General features: G+C 38.9%; 1 protein-coding gene across 6 annotated transcripts in view; it reads left to right on the top strand.

Moving 5' to 3' along the window:
- Nucleotides 1-24838, top strand: part of RAP1GDS1 (Rap1 GTPase-GDP dissociation stimulator 1) — a 221049-nt gene that overhangs the window by 190550 nt on the left and 5661 nt on the right. For 4 of the 6 annotated variants that reach the window (XM_069094356.1, XM_069094329.1, XM_069094337.1 and 1 more), the window contains 4 exons: nt 1012-1137; nt 1944-2083; nt 13410-13536; nt 17081-17209. In XM_069094356.1, the coding sequence (XP_068950457.1) occupies nt 1012-1137; nt 1944-2083; nt 13410-13536; nt 17081-17209 (522 nt within the window). The remainder of the gene's footprint in view (nt 1-1011; nt 1138-1943; nt 2084-13409; nt 13537-17080; nt 17210-24838) is intronic. The other 2 variants (XM_069094364.1, XM_069094347.1) reach the window with 1 other exon arrangement.

Raw genomic sequence — 24838 nt, 5'->3', positions numbered from 1 at the left:
GGTGAAGCTCCTGTGTCCATCATTGGTTATACTGGGCCTAGGAGTAGCCTCTGACTTCCAACCTGGGCTAGATAGGAAGACCTAATCTTAATAAAAGAAACAAGAAATCAAAGAGAAAAAAAATCACTATAGCACTGTCCTGTGGAATTAAAGGATTTCTAGTTACCAGATTTGAGTTTTAAATTTCTTTACTTTTACATTTCTGCATGGATTTATCTTTGTGTGAATGAGTCCAAATGAACTTGTAGTTCTATGATTTTGGTGTGTGTTTGTGTGTGTGTGTGTGTGTGTGTGTGTGTGTACATGTGGTTGATTTCATTGGTGCCTCCTAGTGAGGAAACTCCCTCCACCAATGCAAATTGACAACTATTTTTTGACACTTTAATTTTCGTTTTTGTTATGAACTTAATCATTAACAAACAGAAATATTTCAAAAACACAAAGAACCAAAAAAAGGAAGATTATGTATAAAACCATGAGTTTCTACCCTTTTTTAAAAATACCCGTTTAACCGAACAGTAGTAAAATTGCCCAGTTTGATTCTCCTTCTGAACTGGTTTTCTTCTGTGTATTTTCTAATGTTACATTGACTCTTTTGTTCCTCTGCTGCTCTGCCCATTATCCACTAAGTCGTTCCCCATCAGCTAGAAGCCTTCCCGGTAACAAATAACGATAGTCCAGCAAACAATATTCTCCCTGTCTGAAAAAGTAGGTCTTGATTTGCCTTTCTAGTCTGTTATCTCTCTGCCAAGAAGCAAAAAGCATGTTTCATCCTTGGTAATAATAGCAACTGTTCTACAGACAATTTATAGTCATAGAAAGTTTTTTGGGGACTGAGAGGTTAAGTGATTTGCCTAACATAGTTTTTTTTTTTTAATTTAAGTATGCTTTATTATTTTAAATCATACAAAAGTATCCAGGCTATCTCCGAAAATGAAAATATGATAATATATTAGTCACATAGAATCCAAATTCCATTTTTATTAAAGAACTTTTTTTTTGTCTTTCTAGTTGTAAATAAAGCTAAGATGTTGTCAGCTGGTGTTGCAGAAGCAGTACTGAAATTCCTCAAATCTGAGATGCCTCCTGTGCAGTTCAAACTTCTGGGAACATTAAGAATGTTAATAGATGCACAAGGTAAAAAATAATTTTCAACCTACATAGCTCTTTATGGCCTAGTGCTCTCTTACTATGGCTTCTAATTGAAAAATGAATTTTATTCTGCATTCACATTTATAAAAAGAATTGAGGTAAACATATCAAATGAAATATAAAGACAATTATCTTAAATAAACTCCACATGCTTGAAGATAAATTTGGCCTTGCCTTGGATGTCCCCAACAATTACACTGAGCTATTAAAATCAAGCTCTAGTCAGCATTATACTTAATTCCTTTATGTGGCTATTAATCCATTGGACATTCATTATGAGCGAGTCAGGAAAATGCCCCTCTTTTTGTTTCTTTCTATGTCCATTTTTACCTTGTTTTCCTTTCTAAGACTCGATGAATTTGCTAAACTCTTATTGAAAACACAATAAACAGCTTTTTTTTTTTTTTGCAAAGCCCAGCATTTGTACGCCTTTCAATGATCTACTTTGCCTGCAATACTTTGGAATGTGGAATTAAATGAACAAAATATTTCCTTAAATAGTGTCCTTTTTGCCTCCCTCAGTGCCAGGTGCCCTGGCAAACTAAAGGGCCATGAGTTTTACCGAAAAGAGGATGAAGGTATCAGTTGTTAATCATTTGCATTATAGGGCCCACTGTTTTGAAGCAGACCAAAGAACCCATTGGATAAAGTGCTTTGAGGTTTCCTTTTCATGAAAGGTCTTTGCATTATAAGCTTGTACTCTCTTGCAGCCTCATGATATTTGCAGATTGTGTCAGCTGAATTCTTGACGCTGTTCTGCCCCTTTGTACTCTGCCTTTTTTCCCCTACAGTAGAAGCTGCTGAACAGTTGGGGAAGAATGTAAAATTAGTCCAGCGTTTGGTGGAATGGTGTGAAGCCAAAGATCATGCCGGCGTCATGGGGGAGTCAAACCGACTCCTCTCTGCCCTCATCCGACACAGCAAATCAAAAGTAAGTTCGAAAGGAGGGGCTGTGAAGCAGTGTAAGCAAAGACTGGGGGAATCCAATATGGGCCAGACCACCCTATTCCACACAGGCACTGTCAGAGAAGGCAGAATTCAGTTCTTGACATTTGTCAAATGTTTAAGGTTTAAGTGGTCATATGTAACTACTTCTGCTCCAGACAAAAAGATGAAAGAATGAGCCTCTTTCTGCCCATTCTCTGACAGAATGGCTTTAGTACTTCATCTGTCAGGAGTCTAATGCTGTTATCCCAATACCTTCCTTTAGGGCTCGGTTTCAAATAAAATGGCAGCTGGCAAGGCATTTTGCATATGGTCTTACGTGTTGTCATTGTAAGCCATGATGTATTATAATCGAAAAGCAGTGTTAAAGGTAGGGGTCGGTGTAGGGGGGAGGGTTACCAAACATTTGTTCACTATAGAAACTTTTGGAAATGGCAAAAGAGAATGGCCATTCTCAGTGGCTTTCTTAGCTCTTTCTTGTTTCACACACTCTAAATCCTCCTTTTTTGGTTCTTTCATTGCTGTTAGCACTTTCTAGAATATAGGCAAGGGAAAAAAGAGTCTCGAACTCAAATCCATTCAGTGTTGTTGCTTGTCAGCAACTCAAGAAAAAGAGTCAGCAAAAGAAGTTGAAACTAAAGGCTGACTTGAGGAATTGGACACTGCAGTGAATTTTATCTTTCCTTCTGTCAGTCAGTCAGGTACTTACTAATGTGCGGGTGTCTGGGGCATGCAAGAAACTCAGCATGATCTCTTCAAGATAGCCCCATTGAGGAATGGAAGAGCTGCAACAGCTAGAAAATGGCCTGTAAAAATGAATTATTGGGACTTTACTATCACTTGGTAACATGATGGTTGAAAAATTTAACATCTAAGCTGGTTTTCACCTGTGTGTGTGTCTGTGTGTGTGTTTGTGTGTTTGCAATTAGTATGTGTTGCCACTAAGAGGCAGAAGCCTTAATATTCATAGTCTCTGGTCAGGAGTTTTCCCTAAGATTAGCCAGACTTTTCTAGGCTGCCTTTTTGATTTAAGCACTTAACAAATATTTTCATTCTAATTTATCCCTTTTTTTTGCTTATCACTAAATACAGCAAATAAATATTGATCAATAAATTCAGGTGGAGGAAAGCTCTTCAAGGAAGTATTTGGACCTCAAGGTTCAAATAGGCCCCTTTCTCACCCATCCTTGTCCTTGATCATAGCTTGCCAATAGTATTTGTCTTTCTCCTAGACTTCCACTTCACTGTTCCTTTCTACCTCATTTTGAATCCTGTCTTGGAGCCAAACTCAAGTTCACCAAGTTTCAAGATTGTTTGATATTATTGTCTCCATCTGTTACGGTTTCTCCCTGTTTCAGCCACAGACAGCTTACACACTGTACTTAAACTATTAGAATAAATTAAAGGGACAGCCTGAATTTGCCTTTCTAGCATGCCTAATTAGTTAGGAAATTCAGTTCTGTCTCTGCCTCATTTAGCAGAGAACAGAGAAAGTTCTGTTGGGCTACATCTTACCAATAAGCCTCCTGGTGAGCATTCTGTCCTTCTCCCTTTCGTTGCCAAATAAAGTAGTCTAGATCTGATGATCATAGCTATCAGTCCAAAAACACTTGATCGTTTGTGTGATCCTTTGACTTCTGTATCTCTCTTCTAACTCCAGCACTGGTTTTTTTTTTCAATCCCCACTCTTTTACAAAAACTTTTTTTAAATAATATTTTCTTCCTTAATTACATGTAAAAACCATTTTAACATTAGTCTTTTAAGTTCCAAATTCTATCCCTTCCTCCTTCTTCTCCCCACTCCCTGAGATGGTAAACAATCTACTATAGGTTATCCATGTGCAATCATGTAAAACATTTCCATATTAGTCATTTTGTGGAATAAAACTCAAGCCAAAAAAAAAAAAAAAGGAAAGTGACAAATAGTATGCTTTAGTCTGTCTTCAGACTCCATCAGCTCTTTCTCTGGAGGTGGATAGTATTTTTCATCATGAGTCTTTCAGAATTGTCTTGGATCATCGTATTGCTGAGAATAGCTAAGTCATTCACAGTTGATCATTGTACAGTATTGCCGTTACTGTGTACAAAGTTCTCCTGGTTCTGCTCACTTCATCCTACCTCAGTTCATGTAAGTCTTTCCAGGTTTTTCTGCAGTCATCCTGCTCATCATTTCTTAGAGCACAATAATATTCCATTACTATCATATACTACAACTTGTCCAGTCATTCCCCTCATGTTCCAATTCTTAGCCACCACAGAAAGAGCTGCTATAAGTATTTACAGAACCACTTCTTGGGCTTCATGATCCTTGGCCCTTGGACCAAGCCCCTCTTTCTTGACATCCTCTTCTCCCTTGGCTTCCATGGTTCCTCTTAGCTCTGTCTTCCCTGGTGCCTCTTACCGTGTTTCCCCGATAATAAGACACTGTCTTATTATTTTTTTTTTTTTGGAAAGAAAAACACCAGAGGGCTTATTTTCAGGGGAGGGCTTATGTTGTCCTGCCTCAGCTCTCCTCCGCGGCACTGCTCGCAATGGCACCAGCAAGCAAACCACTGGGGAAGAACAGGATGACACGCTCACTGCTGCAGCTCTGATTGGATGCAGCTCGGAGCGTGGCGTGCGTTTCACCGGGGGTGGGGGGGAAGGTACATACAGAGGGTACCGTAATGTAGCGTGTAGTGCAGGGGATCACCTTCACTACAGTAGCAATCTCAATAGGGCTTATTTTCAGGGGAGGGCTTATTTTAGAGGAATCTTACACAGTAAGGGGAGGGCTTATTTTCGGGATAGGTCTTATTATCGGGGAAACATGGTAGCTCTGTCTTCCCTAAGGTTCTCTCTTCAGCCCTCTATTCCCTCTGTACTCTCTTCCTTTGCAATCTTATCCCTTTCCATAGCTCCAACGGTTGTGTGTGTTGTGTGTATACACCTTAGAAGCCTGGATGAGGAGTCAAGTTAGGAGGATGTAGGGTGGCTACTCCATCTATGCCAGCCAAGAAGGAGGGTGGTCAGTTCTAAAATTCTGCATTCTGTGTACTTGAATATATTGGCTTAGTGACCCTAGGCAGGTAACATGAAGGTGCTACCCTTCTTTGGAGGAAGGAGTTCATAACCATAATTATTTACAATATTTTAGCTATGAAGAAAAGAACAGCAGAGTCAGTTCTGACCATTGCTTCTTCTCTTGACTTCTCTTTTCTTAAAGTCTTAGCATTCATTTCACTCAGGATACCGATCCTTTCTCTTCTCAAGGATTCTCTTCTTATTTGTTAACTCGAGAAAAGGTTAAACTGAGCTCCCTCCAGAAGTGAGGTCTTCCTCTCTGTCCTCTTGCAGTCTTCCCCCAACCATGACAGGAAAACAATCTCTTTGCAGATAACAGTTAAAGCTCCTTATCTTTCCAAGGAGCCATGGAAATGCTTGGCTTCTCATAGGTTCCTCATTGATCAAGGTTAAAACTCACACATCCTCACTGACTCCTCAGGGAAATGTATTTAAACTGAACAGGCATGGAGATCTTATTACATCTACTCATCTTCCGGACTTCTGTCTTACTGTGCTAGTACCACCATCCTTCTGGTTACCTAGTTTCTCACAACCCAGTGTGATCTTAAGTCCTCACCATCCTTCACCCCACATACACCATCTGTTGCCAAAACCTTGTCATTTCTATCTCCACATTTCTACCCCTTTCTCTCCACTCCCACTGACACTTAGGCTCTCATCACTTCTTCAGTTCAATAAAAACTTATTAATTGCTTAATATGTACTCTGCTCTATGCTAAGTGCTGGGGATGTAATTAAGAAAAAGGTACAGTTGGCATGGCTAGGTGGCACGGTGAATAGAGCACCGGCCCTGGAGTCAGGAGGACCTGAGTTCAAATCCAGCCTCAGACACTTGACACACTTACTAGCTGTGTGACCTTGGGCAAGTCACTTAACCCCAATCTCCCTGCCTTTCCCCCTCCAAAAAAAAAGAAAAAGGAACAGTCTCTTCCCTCAAGGAGCTTACAGTCTAATGGAGGAAGACAACACACAAAAGGAAGCTAGAGAACACCAGGGGCACAGGGTATGTTGTTCCATGGAGTGGAAGCCAAGCAAAGCTGCTGCTGAAGAATGGCGTTACCAGGAGGGTTGTGTGCCCTCCATAAACGAAGGCTTCGGGAGGAGTTTAGTGCCCTGCCTTCCAGTTGGAGGGAAAAGGGAGCCGAGGGCAGGTTGAGAAGACAGACCTGAGTTCATCTTCATTGTGATAGGGAGAAGGGGTGATGTTTTTCCATGGAGTGGAAGCCAAGGACAGCAGCTGATGGAGGAGCCTCTTTCTTCTCCAGTCTATCTTCTGTACAGCTGCCAAAGTGATTTCCTTAAATATGGATCTTACCATGTCACTCCCCTATTTAAAGACTATGGTGGCTCCATATTGACTCTGAGATGAAATATTATTTCACCTTTTTTCTAAGTGCCATTTTTAATGAGCTTTATAGTGTACATAATTATTAGAAAATAGTATATGTATATGATTTATAAATAAGCAAATATATGCATATTATTAGTAGATGCTGAAATATTTTTTGCTGTTGGGGATATGTGATCAAAAAAATTTGGAGACCATTGGTCTATAGAGTCATGCTTAGTGTAAGGTGGGAACCAGATTGAATTCAACAAACTCAATTTAATTTAGCCCTTGTTATAAGCTTACTAGGTGCTGCTAAATATGAAATAAGATATAATAAATGCCTGACCTCAAGGAGCTTACTTCTTACAAGTGAGAAAAGGATAGATCATATGTATATGTAAATAACTCATGGCAGCTGAAGGGGACCTCAGAGGCCACTGAGTCCAGCACCTCCATTTTACAGAAGAGACTGAGCAAAGAGATTGAGCCGCCTGACCTCAGCTCTTACTGGTTCCAGGTCCAGTGTTCTGTCCGTGGTATTTCCTGGGTACCTTTAGAAGAGTACCCTAAGTACAAAGGAGAATTTCAGAATACTGTGAGGAATTTGAGAAGGGAAGGGTTGTTTTCAATTGAGGTTTCAAGGAAGTCTTAATGGAGGAGATAGCACCAGGGTAAACCCTTGCAGGATTTCAGGAAGATGAGGGATGGGGTGAGAGGAAGGATGATAGGTTTGGCTGGGATTAGTGGGGAGAGGAGATGTGAGCAAAGGGGCACAGATGGGAGAAGGCAGACTGAGAACTGAAGATGGATGCTGGCCATCTTAGCTAGAACTTAAACTATGTGCTATATTATACTGGAAAGGAAGGTTAGAACCAGGCTGTGAAGGTCTTTGATTGCCAAGGAAAAGTTTTTAACCACATTTGCTAGGCCGTAGAAAACCCATGGAAGGTTAGCACTTCAGAAGTGTTACTTGGGCAGGAGCTTGAAGGTACAGACTGGAGGGAGGGACCATTAGGGGAGATATTAGGACAATAGTGCATTCAGGTCATAGGTGATGAGGGAGGTGGATGAGGGCAGTAGTGCTTGGAGTGGAAAAGAAAGGGATGAATGTGAGAAATATTGTGATAAAATTGACAGGACTTCATAATGGATTGGATCCAGAGACAGTGAGGGAGAGGAAAGAGCCACAGATGACTCCAGTGCCATGAGTTTCTTTGACTGAGAAAATGGTGCTGCCATTCACAGAAATGGAGAAGGGTTGAGGGAGAGGGATGTTTGGTCAGAAAGATGACCTGCATTTTCATCGTATACGGAACTACCAGTGTGGAAAACTCTGGATTGCCCAGGCATGAGGACCTAAGTGACTTGCCCAGGGTCACAAGCCAGCATATATCAGAGACAAGGCCTAAACCCAGCTCCTTTTGATGCCGAGGCCAGACCTCTGTTCACTGTGCCACGTTATCCCTGATGCCTGTCATTAAAGAAGGAGATATTTGTACTCCTTTCTGAATGAATGTGTATATATAACTTTGATGGGCACTGTCTCCCCTTCATTTTCTCACAATGATACAACTGATAGTGAAGTGGAAATAACTGAGCACTTTCAGAACTGACCAAAGGAAACCAACATGTGCCCAGTTCCTTTCCTCATGTAGGCACCTCCTCCAGGACCTCCTAGACTTTAGTACCCTCCTGCCAATAGAATACTTGTTCCTAATTTTATCAGACTCCTGAATGATCACTACACCTTAGAAAGGGCCGTTTTCTCATTTGCTTTAAGCAAGGTCCCACAACAATAAAGGAATATGATTCAGTAAAATAGGTCTGATGCCACAAAACCAAAAAATGATTATTCTTATTTTCAAGTTCCTGTTTCTAATTAATTCGGAATGTTTTGGTACCTGTAAAGTCCCCATTCAGCAGCAATATGTCAGTGAGACTTCATTTTCATTCAGTTGTGTGTATCAGTAAGTGTGTGGTTACCCAGAAAGGTTTCAGGGTTCCAGGATTAGTCAGAATTTGTTAGGTTTTCTTCCTCTGCACACAATGTACTGCTTAATACAGCTGCTGAGCTTTGAAGATTGGCTGTCCTGAACTCCTGTCTCTTCTAATGAGTTATGATCTGTATTCAGAATAGAAATGCTTTTCCCCTCATCTGTCATGGCTCCCTATTTTACTGAAAAGACATGAGGACCAGAAATCAAACTCTCAAGCTTTAATAGTCAAGCTCTGTTAAATTATGTACATCCCAAGAACTGGTGAATTGTTTATATGTGCAGTCAGCCAACTTTCTACTATCTGAATGCAGATCATCTACTTTTGGACTGATTTACAGCAATTCTTGCTTTCAATTTCTTCTTTATCTAATCACATTTACTGTAGCCCAGCAAGAACTGGAAAGATGTTTTGGTCTAACAAGTGACTGTTGGCCTGCACTAGAGGAAAGGTACCCTGTGTATGTGCAGAGCTCTCCTGTCAAGATGTGGGGGACTGATCAGGTCCTCCCCCCTCCAAAGGTTGTATGGCAGTGAAAAAGCCAGGCTGCCTTTGCAGGGAAATGAAACAAGACACACACTCCAGTGTCTTTGGCTCCACTTTTATTCAGTGATAACCGCAAGGATACATGGCTATTATTCTAAGATGAGATAGGGGTCCTTCTCATCCCCCAATTTGTGCTTGTTACAAGTCCTTTTTTTCTTTAAATTTTATTGATGTTTTGTTTTTCCATTACAAATATATACAGATTATTCTCACTTTGTGAGACCTCTTGTAAAAAAGTTAATTAAAACTAGTAATACAATGACCTCATCAGATCATGCTGGCAACATTTTACACCTGTAGCACTGCCCCCACCTCTCTTAAAAAATAATAATAATAGGGGTGGCTAGGTGATGCAGTGAATAGAGCACTGGCCCTGGAGTCAGGAGGACCTGAGTTCAAATCCGACCTCAGACGTTTAACACTTACTAGCCACGTGACCTTGGGCAAGTCACTTAACCCCAATTGCCCCTCCAAAAAAAAATAATAATAGCAGAAATCTATTTTCTCTCCCCATGCAGAATGCTGTATGCTGTTGGGAAGAAAAAAAGAAAGAAATTTCTCATAAGAAATATGCATAGTCAAACAAAACAAATTCACTCAATGGCTTTGTGCAAAAATAAATATCTCATTCCACCCCCTAAATCCATCACCTCCCAGAAGTGGATTGTGTATTTATTTCATCATTGATCCTCTGGAATCCTGGTCATTGTATTGATCACGGTTCTTGAAGCTTTCAGAGTTGTTTGTTTTTAAGGTGGCATTGTGGTGTTTCTCCCTTTGCTGTGCATCAGTTCATATAAGTCTTTCTACATCTTTTTTTAAATCATCTATTTTCTCATTTTTTATAGCACAATTCTACTCCATCACATTTATATACAACGGCTTATTCAGTCATTCCTCCATTGAAGGACATTGCACTAGTTTCTAATGTTTTGTCGCCACAAAAGCAGTTGCTAGAAATATTTTTGTACTCAAAGGACCTTTTCCTCCTTTGATTCCTTTTTGGGTATAGAGGCTTACGAGGTGGTAGAGCTGGGTCAAAGGACATGCACAGCTCGGTAACTTTTTGTGTATAATTCCACGTAGCTTTCCAGAATGGTTGATTGTACACGTGTCCACCAACAGGGCATCAATGTACCTATTTCCCCACGGTGCCTTCAGCATTTTTCATGTTCCTTTTTTGATATTTTTGCCACTCTGGTGAGTGTGTGGTGGAGCCTCAGGATGACTTTAACTTGCATTTCTCTGACTAATAGTGACTTGTTCGACTTTTCCAGGGGGCATGTCTCCCAGTACTGTGTCAGGCAGTGCTGAGTGTATTGCAGAGACTGACTTGGTCTGAGTGACTTTACTTCTGAGCTATTGTCTTATTATTATTAATATTGATATTATAAATAACATTCATAAATAATAATGTTAATATTATTAGTATTATTACCTTGCTTTCAAGACCTTAGCCTTAAAACCTTGGGCATCATAATTAACTAAAAAGTGAAAAGGGGGGCAGCTAGGTGGCACAGTGAATAGAGCATTAGCCCTGGAGTCAGGAGGACCTGAGTTCAAAACCAGCCTCGGACACTTAACATTTACTAGCTGTGTGACCTTGGGCAAGTCACTTTACCCCCAATTGCCTTGCCTTCCCCCCTCAAAAAAAAAAGAAAAAGAAAAAAGGGAGCTAACCCAGCTTGTGGTTAGTCTTGCAAGTTATCATAATTGGCAAATCACAGAGGAAGATACCCTTACCTAACCTTGCAGATATTATATGTATGATATGGCTCTGTAGGCCAGAGAGAGACATAGCCCTTCCATAGTTTACTTTGTCAATGGTATGTGCTATTTCATGCAAAAGTTCTTTGTTTTCCTTGGGTTGCAGTTGTGTCACACACAGAATCAAAATCACGACTGACTTAACAATAACCCATTTGGTGTGGTTTACCTTGCAGTACAGAGTAGAACTCTACAGGATTATAAGCTCTCTGAGGGGAAGTCTTCTCTGTCCCAGGGTAGTGCCATGCACAATAAGTACTTGCTAATGAAATTGTAGGGGAATGGGAAGAGAAAAGGGAGGGAAGGCTTTTACTGTGCATGTTTGTTATAAGGGCTGTGCTTTTTCTTCCTCCCCCGCCCAAGGGGAAGGTAGGAAGTAAGAAGGAAAGAAAATGAATACTTGTCAAGATTTTTTTTAATGAAAATTTTAAAGGCTAACTTTTTTTAAGATACTGGCAACACATGCCAATAACCTTATCTAGCCCAAAGAGAGGAGTCAGGAGACTAATCTTGCTTGGGCTTGTGTTTTCCAATAATCTAAAAGGCAACACTCCTTATTTCCAACCTGTAAGGCTCCTTTGTAGATTCTTTCTCCTTTGCCCTGCCTCAAAGATATTAAAGGACACAGCACAAACCATGGACTATGGAGATGGGGCCCAAGGACCTTCCATGAATAATTTGCAGGGTTTTTTTGAGCTTCTCATAGTTGGCTGTCTTGATTTTCTTTTTCACTGATTTTCTTTATAATTCTTGTGCTTTACTTACAAGTTTGAAGATTTCAGTATCATCATTTCAACTAAATGAACTTGTCACTGATGATACAATACCCTGGGATACTTTCTTCTCATCAGAAATGAACATTTTCTCGGCTTTCCAAAGAGGCTCACAAGAAAAAATACTTAATGTGGAAGAATTATTTCAATACTGTGCATTTTCAGGCTTGTGTGCATGAAGGGAAAATCAGATCATGGATGTGCCAGAAGGTTTTGCAGTCATCTTGTTTTCCTCCTGCATTCCCCAAATGCAATATATCTGACCACTTAATAGTCTTACCTCTGGATTGAGAAGACAAAGGATAAATTCAGGGGGATGCAGAGTTGACACATGAATAGGCGGTAATAAAATGCTGGGACAGGGAAGTACAAAATTAGGAAGTGGATGAAGGCCTTAGGGATATCGGGACACAGAGGACTAAGTTGTGATTAGAGAATTCTGTGACCAAGCATTTCAAGCAGAGCAGGTGCTTTCCCTTGACTTCCCTAGGGACATTTCCCTACTGTTTCTTCATGGTAGCAATACTTAGTCTTGGCATTTGCAGTAATGACAGTCTCTAGAAACGTGACTAAGATAGGCCTTGGCTTGTGCTTCCACCTCTAGGTGTTAGAACAGAACTGCAATCGAGCCTCGTGAATTTGGACTCGACCAGTTTGGAAGTTGTGGTCTTGTACTGTACATTGGACTGGAGCTTATCTTTTATTTAGGAAGAACAGATTTGCTCGTTAAGTAGTATAAACAAAATGGAGATGTATTTAAGTCACCAAAGAACAAACTGTTCTTAGCACAGATGAGGGAAGGCGGCAGGGTGCTGCAATAGAAAGATTGTTGGGTTTGGAGTCAGAGGATGTGGCTTCAGAGCCCATCTTTACCATTTGTTAGCTATATGGCCTTGGCCAGATTACTTCATGCCCCTAAGCCTCAGTGATCTGTGCTAGATAACCTCTTAGACCCATTCTACCTTCAAAGCTATAATCTTGTGATTCTTTTTGTTATAAACCGTAAGTCTTATCATTAAATAAGCCTATTGGAAAGCACTCATAATTATTTTAGCTAATTAAATATATTTGAAAGTAATGCTTAGTATCTTTCTATTTTTTCTATAATTTATACTTTTTTTACTGAATCACATTTACTTCTAATTGGTAGTTTTTCTTTAGTAAACAAACAAAACTCTGAAAATCTTTCTGGGATGAGGGTAAAATAATGAGCAGTAGAAGAAACAAATATGGCCCCACTCTCCTGCTGTGTTGTGGGTCTCATATATTTATAGCCCAGGGAGAAGTAGAGAAGTTGGATATGTTTTAGTTCAAGTACATGATTATATTTCAGATACACATGACATACTTTATGCAATTCCAGCCAAGGAGTCACTCAGTAAAGGTCACTAAATAAGAGACCATTTACCCAGAATCACTTGACACAAAGCCAGGTGGCCCTACTGATTTAATGAATAGTGAGTCTTTTCTTCCACAATTCTTTCCTTGACCAAAAGGAAAATCAAAGTTTGGATCAGCAGCCATATTTATTTATTGACTTGATATTTTGGACATGTTAATTGCTAAAAAGGAGTACTTGATATAAGTGGTCTTGAAGTAAAATTTACTTTTCCATATAAGTAACTTAAGTTGTCATATTTGATAAACTTATTTATAGCTAAAAAGCCTTTTCCTTCCCCCCAATTATTTTTTTTAATGGTTAAATGTAATGATTCATACAGAACCCTGTCAAAGAACCATTCAACTAAACAATAAATTGACTGATTATAATGCAATTTATTTCTACTTAATGTAAATCTTTTTAATATTTCTGTGGCTTTTTTTTTTAATTTTAGGATGTAATTAATACCATTGTGCAGAATGGTGGCATAAAGCATCTAGTAACCATGGCAACTAGTGAACATGTAATAATGCAGAATGAAGCCCTTGTTGCATTGGCGTTAATAGCAGCTTTAGAATTAGGTAAGTACCCAGTGGCAAATTCTTCTCTTCTCCTATCTGTTTCTCAAATCAGGAATGGACTCAAGGCAGGACCTTTGCTGACACATCTGAACCAATATGTCTGTGTTTAAGAAAAATCACTTTCTGTGGGTTGACCTTGAGGCATTAACGAAAGCTTTGGAACGTCAAGCATCCCACCAGTTCCAACAGATGTTGTCAAATGGCTGAATTCTAAGCAAACTGTGTCTCCATCATTCCCTTAATCCATCTGTCTTGTAACCCTGTCCAAAATGGAGATAAAAGTGATCTGACATGATCAGGGTTCCTAACTACCTGTTCCCGCCTTCCCCACAACACTCCAGGTTGCACATTTGGCAGTCCTCGCCAATGAGCTCTTACTGTTCTGCACACAGCGTATACAACCTTATTAAAACCCTTTACAATCCATACAACAAAGATGAACTCCTGTGCCAGAAGATGTCTGAGTACTTGAGGTCTCCTCCTTCCTCCCAGATCCTTCTGCTGTCCCTGCTTTGTGACGTTTTCTGAACTCATTGTTGATGGCGTCACCTTTCAGTCAGAATTCCTTCCATTCCTTCCCCCTGTGATCTTCAGGCAAATGCTCTACATTATGTTTCCCCCCTCTGGTTCCTCACTAGATCTTTTTAATATAGTACCACTTCTGTTCCACCACTGGCTTTATTCTGTTCCTTTTGAATAACCTTTGCCCTTGCCAATTTGTATTCTGGCTATGAGTCCCCTTCCATTTAGCCTCAGTGATAGCTGTGGGGTCACAGTTACCTTCTTGTATTACGATCTGTAGTTCACCTTGTTTATTGCTCATATCATACTTCTTTATATAAACATCTAAAGCCATGAATTTTATTGCTGACTTTTTTCTTGGATTTTTTTCCTCCTATAAATTATTGAGCATCTCTATGGTTATTCTTCTTGCCATATTATAATGACCACTCCTTTAGGGTGGCCTGCTAGAGATGGATATATCCAGGGATATAATCCTTAAGAAAAGGATTTGTTCTGTGAAGTTTGGATTCAGTCAAAGGGCCACACTTGAGGACTTAGAGGGCCACTTGTGGCCTCCAAGCTACAGGTTCTTCATCCCTGGAAGCAATTGTCTTGCCTCTCCCTCCCCATTTTAGTTTACAGCCCTCTGGATCAGATTCAAAATAATCCAGTGAAATGCATTTTTACTAGCCCTTATTAGACATTCCTTTCCACGTTTTTATTTTAATCTATAGTCCAGAAATTCAACTTCTAATCTCATATATCATCTTTTCAGTCCACAAAAAAGTTGATAGATTTTTAGCCCTGTGAGGTAAGTAGCGCAAATATTATGATCCCCATTTTTTAGACAGGCAAACAGGCTCAGAAATGTTAAATTATTTTTTTTCTTTAACATTTGTTTTTAAAACTTTGATTTCCAGATTCTTTCCCTTCTTCCCTCTTCACCCCCTTACTAGGAAGATGTATTTCAATATAGGTTTTATGTGTGTAGTTACACAAAATGTTTCCATAGTAGATAGATTGTGAAAGACTATATTTCCCTCCATCCTATCCCACCCCTACACATTCTATTTTCTACTTTGACCTTGTCCCTTTTCAAAAGTGTGTACTTCTAACTACCCTCCCTCCCATTCTTTAATCATCCCCACTCTTATCCCCTTTTCCCCTACTTTGCTATAGGGTAAGATACCAAATTTGGTGTGTATGTTATTTCTACCTTAAGCCATATTCAGTGAGACTAAGGTTGACCCATTCCTCTTTGCCTTCCTGTTCTTCCCCTCCACTGTAACAGTTTTCTCTTGCCTCTTTTATATGAGATAGTTTACCCCATTGTGTCTCTCCCCATCTCCTCTCATTATATTCCTCTCTCACCCTATTAATTTTATTTTTTAGATATCATCCCTTCCTATTCAACCGATCCTGTGCCCTCTGTCTATGTATACATGTACACATGTATACACATACTCACATATGTATTTATACACACATACTCCCTCCTATATAAACATATAAATGTATGTATACATATGTATATACACACACACACATATATATTCCCTTCAACTATCCTCATACCAAGAAAAGTCTCATGAGTTACAATTATTGTCTTTCCATTTAAGAATGTTAATAGTTCAACTTTAATAAGTTCCTTATGATTTCTTTTTCCTGTTTACCTTCTCATGCTTCTCTTGCTTCTTGTATTTTAAAGTCAGATTTTTCTGTTCAGCTCTGGTTTTTTCATCAAGAATGCTTGAAAGTCCTCTATTTCATTGAATGACCATATTTTCCCCTGAAACATGATACTCAGTTTTGCTGGGTAGGTGATTCTTGGTTTTAATCCTAGCTCCTTTGACCTCTGGAATATCATATTCCAAACCCTTTGATCCCTTAATGTAGAAACTGCTAGATCTTGTGTTATCCTGATTGTGTTTCCACAATACTCAATTAGTTTCTTCCTGGCTGCTTGTAATATTTTCTCCTTGATATGAGAACTCTGAAATGTGGCTATAATATTCCTAGGAGTTTTCTTTTTGGGCTCTTTTTCAAGAGGCCATCGGTGAATTCTTTCCATTTCTGTTCTGCCCTCTGGTTCTAGAATATCAGAAAAGTTTTCTTTGAGAAAGTCTTAAGTTACTATGTAAATATTATTTTATTTGTACAAATGTTAGTTTATCCTCACAACAACCCTGGAACATAGGTGCTATTGTTTTCCCCATTTTACAGAAGAGGAAATCCAGACAGACAGAGGTTAAGTGATTAGTAAATGTCTGAGACTGGGTTTGAACTTGGATTTTCTTGACTCAAGGACCAGTGCCATAGCTTTATCTACTACTGTGCCATGACCAAATCATTCACCTTCCTGAGTCTCAGTTTCCTCATCTTAAAAAATGGGGATAATGATGCTTGCAATACCTAGCTCCAAGGCTTATTAGTGACCAGCAACTTGAACATTTAGCTAGATGTATAAAGCTTTATAAAGGGACTTTTTTAATAAAGGGACTTTACTTTCATGATGCTGTATTTGAACCTAGGTCATGTTTTTCTATGCAGAAAAATTCCAAGAATCCTAAAACCAGGCTCAATTTGGGACCATCCTGTTTTCTTTATTCATATATTAAAATTTAAAACTCCTTTTCTAATTTTTAAAATGTCCACATTCATCAACAAGAAGGGCTTTTTCCTCCTAAGATGGTCATCTTCCACTTGACCTCTATTTTCAAATGGAATTGATTATTTTAACCAAGTAGATGCTTTGTTTTTCAAAATAACGTTTTCCATCAAGGAGCGTCTTGTCTTCAGATTATGCTGTTTTGATGCTGAATTCTAAAACTAAGCTCCTGAGGTACTTGTTTAAGCCGGTCCTCCTCTGTTCACTGAGTCTGAGATAAACACCCTATTATCTGTCTCCTTGCCATTTGTCATATTGTGTTGGGAGGTTTGATAAAGCCACTCTCTAAAAGAGGAAGAAAAGTGTTTAGTGAGGTAGGGAAAAAGACATTTAAAGGATGTGACTTAACACATAAATTATATTCTATTCTAGTCACTGCTGAGAAGGATCTAGAAAATGCAAAGCTTGTGCAGATTCTACACAGACTGTTAGCAGATGAGAGAAGTGCTCCTGAAATAAAATATAACTCCATGGTCTTGATCTGTGCTCTCATGGGATCTGGTAAGTGTTTTTCCCTCCAGTTTGATTTGTGGTAACAATTAAGCATAAAATACCGAAAAGTGAACAGTGATTTTGGATTTAAAAATCCATTAGACAGTGGTTTGAGCATGACATAGGATAACTTTTGTTAGGGTAATGTCCTCAAAACACTTCCAATGTGATTTTTGAAGGCTGCAGAAATGGCTCATGACTAGCCAAAGCTGTGTGAAATCAATGCTAAATGAAAGTAATGAGCAACCTTTTCTCTAACACAACCTAGCTCCAATATGTGTTTCTTTGACATAAAACCAATGTTCAGTGCTTGCCCGAAGTACCATCATCCAGGGAGAATGCTGTACTGGGCATCACAGTGGGCATTTCTATATTTACTGTCATTTCTGGTCACTGTTACCACATCTGGCCTACTTACACAGGGCCAAACGGGTACACAGGGAGATCTTGAGGTGGCTTCCCGCAGGGAGATGCCAGTGGGGCCAGGATGAGAATTTGCAGCTGCTGAGTTCCTTTTTTAAGTTCCTTGACTCCTCCAGTGCTTCCCATGTCCAGTACCTCTTCTAGGTTGTGGATGTTGAGATCTCCCTCCACATATGCAGCTGGTTCCTGGCAGGTAATAAATGGAAACACCAGATGTGAGCCCAAGATCTCAGGCCACTTCCTCTGTGAAGTCTTCACAACTCTGTCCCTTCCTGAATCTCTTACCATTCCATTCTTTCCATATATATTCTCCTTGTGGTATACTTAGTTGTGTATTTGTATTGTACTCTCTACTGAGTTGGCACCCCCGTGAGGTCAGAGGCCGTGCTCTGTATCATCTTCATGGCCTCAGTGCCTCGCATAGCACAGTGAACAGAGGAGACACTTGGGGAAAACTCAGTGAATTTCATTGAAGGGGAAAAAACGCAAGTTATGTAAAACTGTGGCATGGCCCATGTGGATTTTTCCTGTTGATGCAGATGAGTACTCACATATCCTGTGATGAGTGGCTATCGTCTAACCTGTCCTGTGCATAGGAGGCTGGTAACTTTTTGACACATTGGCTTTCAGAATCTAGGCTATCAAGTGATAAGATTTAGAACGGATAGGGATTCTAGAGATACCAAGTCTCATTCTTTTTTTTTTTTTTCAACAAATGAGGACAGTGAACCCACATAGGAAAAGTCATAGAGTTAGTAAATAACAAAGAGGGATAAAAAGCCAGGTTTCCTGAATTCTCACCCCTGCTCCTTTTACTCTGTTCCGTCACCCTAAAATATCATAGGCCGAGAATCCACAATTACAGTTTTTTGTTTAATGAGAGTTAAACAAAACAGAAAAACTAGGGGGGAAAAGGGAGTAAGAAACCTAGAAGGGAAATCAGTGTCAGCCAAAAATGCAGTAATAAAATGAAATAGAAAGTTTAGTTATATATAGTTCATCTGAAACAGACTCAGATTTCTTCCAGCTTATCCCCATTACAAATAATGCTTGCTAATAGTTTTAGATAAATGCTTTTTATCAATTTGAGGGAAAATCCATTTATACCAGTACTTTCAAGTGTTTTTAATAGAAAAATGAGTTTTGCACTTTATCAAAACCTTTTGCTGTACCTGTTGATATGATTTTTCTTTACTTTTATTAATGTAATCAATTATGTTAATAGTTTGCTTTATGTTAAATCATCTCTGCATTCTTTTTTAATAGTATTTTATTTTTCCATTTACATGTCAAGACGATTTTTAGCATTCATTTTTACAAGATTTTGAGTTCCAAATTTTTCTCCCTCCCTCTCTATCCTTCCCTCTTCCTAAAATGGTAGGCAATTTGATGTAGGTTATACATCTGCTATCATGTAAAACATTTCCATATTACTCACAGTTGTGAAAGAAGAAACAGATCAAAAGGAAAAAACCACAAAGTAGAATAAAGTTTAAGTGAAAAAAGTGTGCTTCCCTCTGCATTCAGTCCATCAGTTCTTTACCTGGATGCAGATGGCATTTTCCTTCATGAGCCCTCTGTACTTTTCTTGGATCATTGTGTTGCAGAGAAATGAGTCATTCATAGGCAGTCATCACAATGTCGCGGATACTGTGTACAACGTTCTTCTGGTTCTGCTTATTTCATTGTCCATCAGTTCATACAAATCTTTCCAGGTTTTTCTGAAATCTGCCTGCTCATCATTTCTTATTGAACGAAAGTATTCCATTACATTCATATGCCACAGTTTGTTCAACCATTCCCCAACTGATTTCCTTCAGTTGCCAATATTTTGCCACCACAAATGGGACTGCTGTAAATATTTTTGTACATGAAGGTCCTTTTACCGTTTTTATGATCTCTTTGCCATCCCTGCATTCCTGATAATATATTTGTGAAATCTTCCAGACTCTTTATTTTTGCCTGATATAAGTGAGATCTAACTGAAGTTTGTAATAATGTTTCATGTCTCTGCCATCTCCTCTGGGCTGGTGCTTATTCCATTGATGCACATCCCAACATCTAATTCTCATCCTATAACACTCCTGTCCATGTCCTCCCACAGAGGACCTGCTACAGAAAACCATCTGTGGAAGCCTGCTTGTTCCTTCTCGTGTTTTCATGAAGGATATCCTCAAAATCTTCTAGGTTTTATACTCAGTACTCCAGTGGATCTGTGATTCCATCGATTTTGGAACTACCTCCAAAATGCAGATCTCAACCTATTCATTCCTGCCTATCCTGTGTGATTCTCATTCATGCACATAGGGGGTCCACCTCTACTGGAGGTCTTTCTCACTTTATTACAATATCTCATGCCAATAGGGCATCTCTTGCACCTTTTGCATGACTCACTCATCTTCTCTTTCTGTCATACCCTCCTTTACTCCTGTACATCTAAGGAGTTTCTTTATGAATACATGTTGCAGTTCGCTCATCCCATCTTTCCATTGCCTTGTCTACGGTGCTCATCTTAGTTCCTCAGAGTCAGTGGTCTTCCAGGTCCCACTGCCATACCAATTCCACTAAAATGTTTGTATAAGTTGGGCCTTTGCTATTATGGGAACCTTGGGGACAGTAAGTGTTTTGCAACTTCTGAAAAGCAATCCAGCCTTCTCTTCATCCTTAACCCTGGACCAAGCTGTATTGTTGGTCTCAGGCATACATACTGTTGGACAAGCTCTATAAGCATTCAAATGCATATTGAAACTGGATGATAGATATCCTTCATCCATTTTGTCTTTTATGGATGGATGGATAAGCTACACTCTTAAGTGATTACAGATCCATGAGGTTCTGCCATGTCTTGGGACTTGATGCAATCAAGAGTGTTATGTATTATCAGGGTTGTCTAGGGGGCTTCACCATCCATGGGGAATCTTTCCTTGGCCTATCCTCTGTGCTAGATGCCCTCCAGAACAGAGGCAGATACTTTTGACTGTCATGTATTTCCATGTTTTATGCCTCTCCTAATATGTATTATCATACAGTATTAAGAAAGGTTATTTCTGTTGTAGCATCTTCCAAGGAATCTTGAATGATCTTGATATATGGTTGGAAGGTACTTTCTTTTAAAAGAACCTGAAGGTAACATTTTATTCTACTGAGTCAAATGCTTTTTCATAATCAGCAAACAATAAGCACAATGATATCTGGTATTTTCTCCATCTCTTAGTCAGTTGTGAGATGGTGCCTATATGGTCCATTATTGAGTATCACTTACAAAATCCTACTTGCTAGTTCCTTATATAGCCCTATTGATGTTGCCTCCAATCCTTGTGAACACGACCTTCATAAAGATTCTGAGTCGATGGGACAATAGGTATATAGAACTGTAATGGCCCTTATTTTCACGGTCACTTTTTCTTGGACATTAATGAGGTTTGAGATGGTTTTTCCCCATACCTCTGCTATCTTTCCTTCTTTCAGATACCTTGCATATCATTCTCAGCACCCTCGTACTTGTATTGCTTCCAGCACATATCTTCTGTATTTATAATTGATTCTATCCAGCTATTTTCCCCACCTTTGTTCTCCTTTGTGCCATTTCTACCTCCTCTACCTCAGGTACTGTGAAATTAGGGTTCAAATTGCTATCCTTGATAGAAAAGTAAGTTTGTAGAAAAGATTTCTTATAAATCTTTCTCATTTCTCTTCTGTTTGTATTCCTTTTTCTCTTTTCGTCTTGGAGATGCTCTTAAGATGACATTGCATGTTGCATTATATTGATAAGTTTTCTTTAATCTGCTTTTTGATTTATGAGACAAGATTATTTATAATCTTCCATCATCCTTCTTTTTAAGATTGTAGAGAGGAATTTATATTCTAACCCTGTGTTCCCTTTGGCAGCCATCTTTCTCCGTTTGGCAAGTAAGTTAAATGTTTTCCGACTAAGATGCTTTCTGGGGTCTTTGGATCTCTTTGTTTTGGTAGCTAATTCACTTTAGTTTAATATATGAATGAAATTATTATGAGTGTCAATGTCATTTCTGTTGTACATTTCTCTTTTTCTTTCAATAGCCTAATTCAGAGTTAAATCTTCTTAATTGTACACCCTGTTTTTTTTCCTGATTACTGTTGTTTCTACTTGTTTGTTATAAATTTGATCTTAGCTGGGATGAGTTGATGGGTTGACTATTGAGACAGCGAACCCAGCAATAACTCCCATATCCATAAGAAGTCTTACTATCTACTAAAGTATATTCATTTTCCTTTTATTGTGATGTTGCTGATAACTCTGTCTAGCACCTACCATTTCTTTCTTTTTAAAAAAAAATATCCTCATGCTATGGAGTTATGAGACTTTTGTATGATTGGCAAGTTTTTGGCTTCTCTCATTTCTTTCATCTGAACCATAACTTGCCCATAGCTTTCTCTCTGTTCCTTTGAATTCGGCAAGGAATCAATAAGAAGTCAGCAAGTATCATGGGGCATATTGATTTTATTTGGAAAGTCTTACCAAGTTCTTTATGGGATTTCTCTATCAATTCATCCATGGCAACATGAACATAGGTGGCAGTTATTTTTATGATGGTCTTTTCAAAATACGTAGCACTGGTGCTACAATATATTATGACCAATCAAGAAATGCATTGGGGCATACAATAAAGTCCTCTCTGCCCCTCATTTCTATGCTTCCCTCAGAAGTACCTGTAAGCAATCCTTCCATTTACCTGCAGCTTCCTTCTTCTGGTTTTGTTTATAGCAAGAATGTCAAGATCGATGAGATTCAGCTCCTCCAGTAATGTCTAGCCATTGGTATTTGAATAAAAATAGCAATTTGAAGTAGTGAAAGTCAAATTAAAGCTTGCTGATGGTCTAAAAACAGTGTAATTCTTAATACCCTCTCTCCCCTCTGCCTGCAGCTATCATCCTAGTAGCAGAAGAGGGCTCATACAATACGAAGGGCCATTTTTTATCTTTCTTTGTTTCATGGTTGTCCATGGCCAAGATTTTATAAAGATTTTTAAAATGTAAATATGTATCTGTACTTTCCAATGTATCACCTTTCTAGGGATCATAAGGCCATCTGTGATCTTTTCCATCCTTTTGAATTTTTTTCCTCTTTAAGATAGTTTGAAAATTTATCTCTTGAATACTTTTAATATTGTGTCATTTCCAGCAGCTATTTCTTCTGTGTGTACTAGGTTAGGTCTAGGTTAAGTTTCATCTTTTTTAAGTCAACTTCTACTTCTTCACATACCATATCAGGAGCTAAGGTACTAGAATAGAATCCAAATGCAATGTCTCCTTCATCACTAATAAGTGATTATATATTGTGACAATACTAACAGATTTGTCTTAGTTATGTCTATTTTCCCTTCAACTGTTTTTTACTGTTTTGTGAAGTAATTCTGCTCTTGCATGACTCTTGCTATCATGATATAGAGGTAGGAGACTTTTGTATGATTGACAAGTCTTTGGCTTCTCTCAATATTTTTGCAAATTCGGTTCTAAACTGGTATTGCTGTTGACTGCCTTGTCTCTCCACTTGTTAAAGTGGTAATATGTTTGTCACCTAAGGTAGTTTCTATGTTCTTCAGTCCTCCTTATTGTGATGACTATATTGCAGTGGCTAGGGTCTCTAAAAGATGGTGACTGGTGATGTCTTTACTTTTATCTGTTTCCCAACTTAAATAGATACAGCATCTTTTTCTTATCTTGTTTTGTATTTGGTATTCATGTTGACTTTTGCTGTAACCAGTCAATGATCTGATTGCAGATAGTTAGTAACCTCTTGTTTCCTATCTGATATGATAAACACATTTTCAGATTTGTTTTGTGATTTCTATTCCTTGTCACATTCAGTGTCTCCTGACATTTTTTTTTTGAAGAAAACATCAATGATTTACACACATGAGGCTACTGCATGAGCTAGAGTTTTGGTGGTTGTATTTGGGGCACAAGAAAACCTTGACTTTTGATCTTGAGGAGATCAAATACCTAATATCTGTCTATACTTCCATCCAACTGAAGTTTCTGTCTGTATTTGGATTTCATTTATAGAAATATTTCTTTGGCTATGGTTTGGTGCCTCTTCTAATATATCAGCTGTTGATGTCGTCACACAAAGTGCTTACCTTTAAATGCCAACAACTTGGTTTTTGTATGTGGTCTAAAATCTGTATGATTCTCTTTTTAAGGAAAAAGAGAAAAAAAATCACCAAGCTGATCACTACATCACAAAGGTCTGAACATATGGGCAGTATACCACATCACATCCATGGGTCTTTGAGGCCTGAAAAGCAATGGAGCTGGAGGTGCCTTCTCCTGTCATTTCTTTGGAGCTGTGCTTTTTCTTTGTATTTTCAAAACATTTGCTTGTGATTGTTATGTAGTTCTTTTAATTTACATTGTTGTGGTCGCTGTATGTATTGATGCTTGGCTTAATTCACTCTGTACCACACTGTGCAAATCTTTACACGCTTCTCTCAATTCAACTTTTCTTACAGCTCAGTAATATTCCATTATATCAATGTACCACGATTTGTTTAGCCCTTCCCCAATCAATGGGCATCTTCTTTGTTACCACAAAACTGCTGCTATAAATATTTTGGTATCTTTGGGGACTTCCTTATCAGCAGCCTCCTTGAGTTGTGTGCCGACTAGTGGAATCAAATATGTGTGACTTTTCACAGCCTCTCTTCTGTTTGGTGCCTCTCTAGCCCCATCATTACAGACGTGGAAGGTAGCCAGCCAGGACTGATTGTCAGCTTGCATTTATATCTGCTTCATGTATCATGCATCCAGGTGCACTTTGGACACCTGTGACCTTGGACAAGTCCTGGGTCTAAATTGTAAAACAAGACTGATAATGTGAGAACTGCACTGTGCAGGACTGTGATGGGGATGGAATAAAATCACCAACGTCATCTCATTTGAGCCTTACAACACCCCTGTGAAGTAGGGGTTAGTGTTCCTTTTGCAGAGGTGGAAACTGAGGCAGACAGAATCAAAGTGAGTTGGCCAGGGTCACACAGTAAGTGTCTTAGGCAGGAATTGAATTCAGGTCTTCCTGAATTCCAGTCCAGCATTCTATCCACTGAACCAGGTAGCCACCTTTATCCATTTCTGCTTTTATCCCTAAAAAACTGTGGGACTAGATCAGAGGGTCTTAACCTGTGGTCCTTAAACTTAGACGAGTGGAGAAAAGAATATCTTTATTTTCACTAGCCT

This window comes from Petaurus breviceps, unplaced genomic scaffold (assembly GCF_028583685.1).
Source record: "Petaurus breviceps papuanus isolate PSGF00001 unplaced genomic scaffold, PetGlider_PUasm1.0 126, whole genome shotgun sequence".
NCBI classification, from domain to species: Eukaryota; Metazoa; Chordata; class Mammalia; order Diprotodontia; family Petauridae; genus Petaurus; species Petaurus breviceps.
This window is presented reverse-complemented; position numbering and strand designations above follow the sequence as displayed.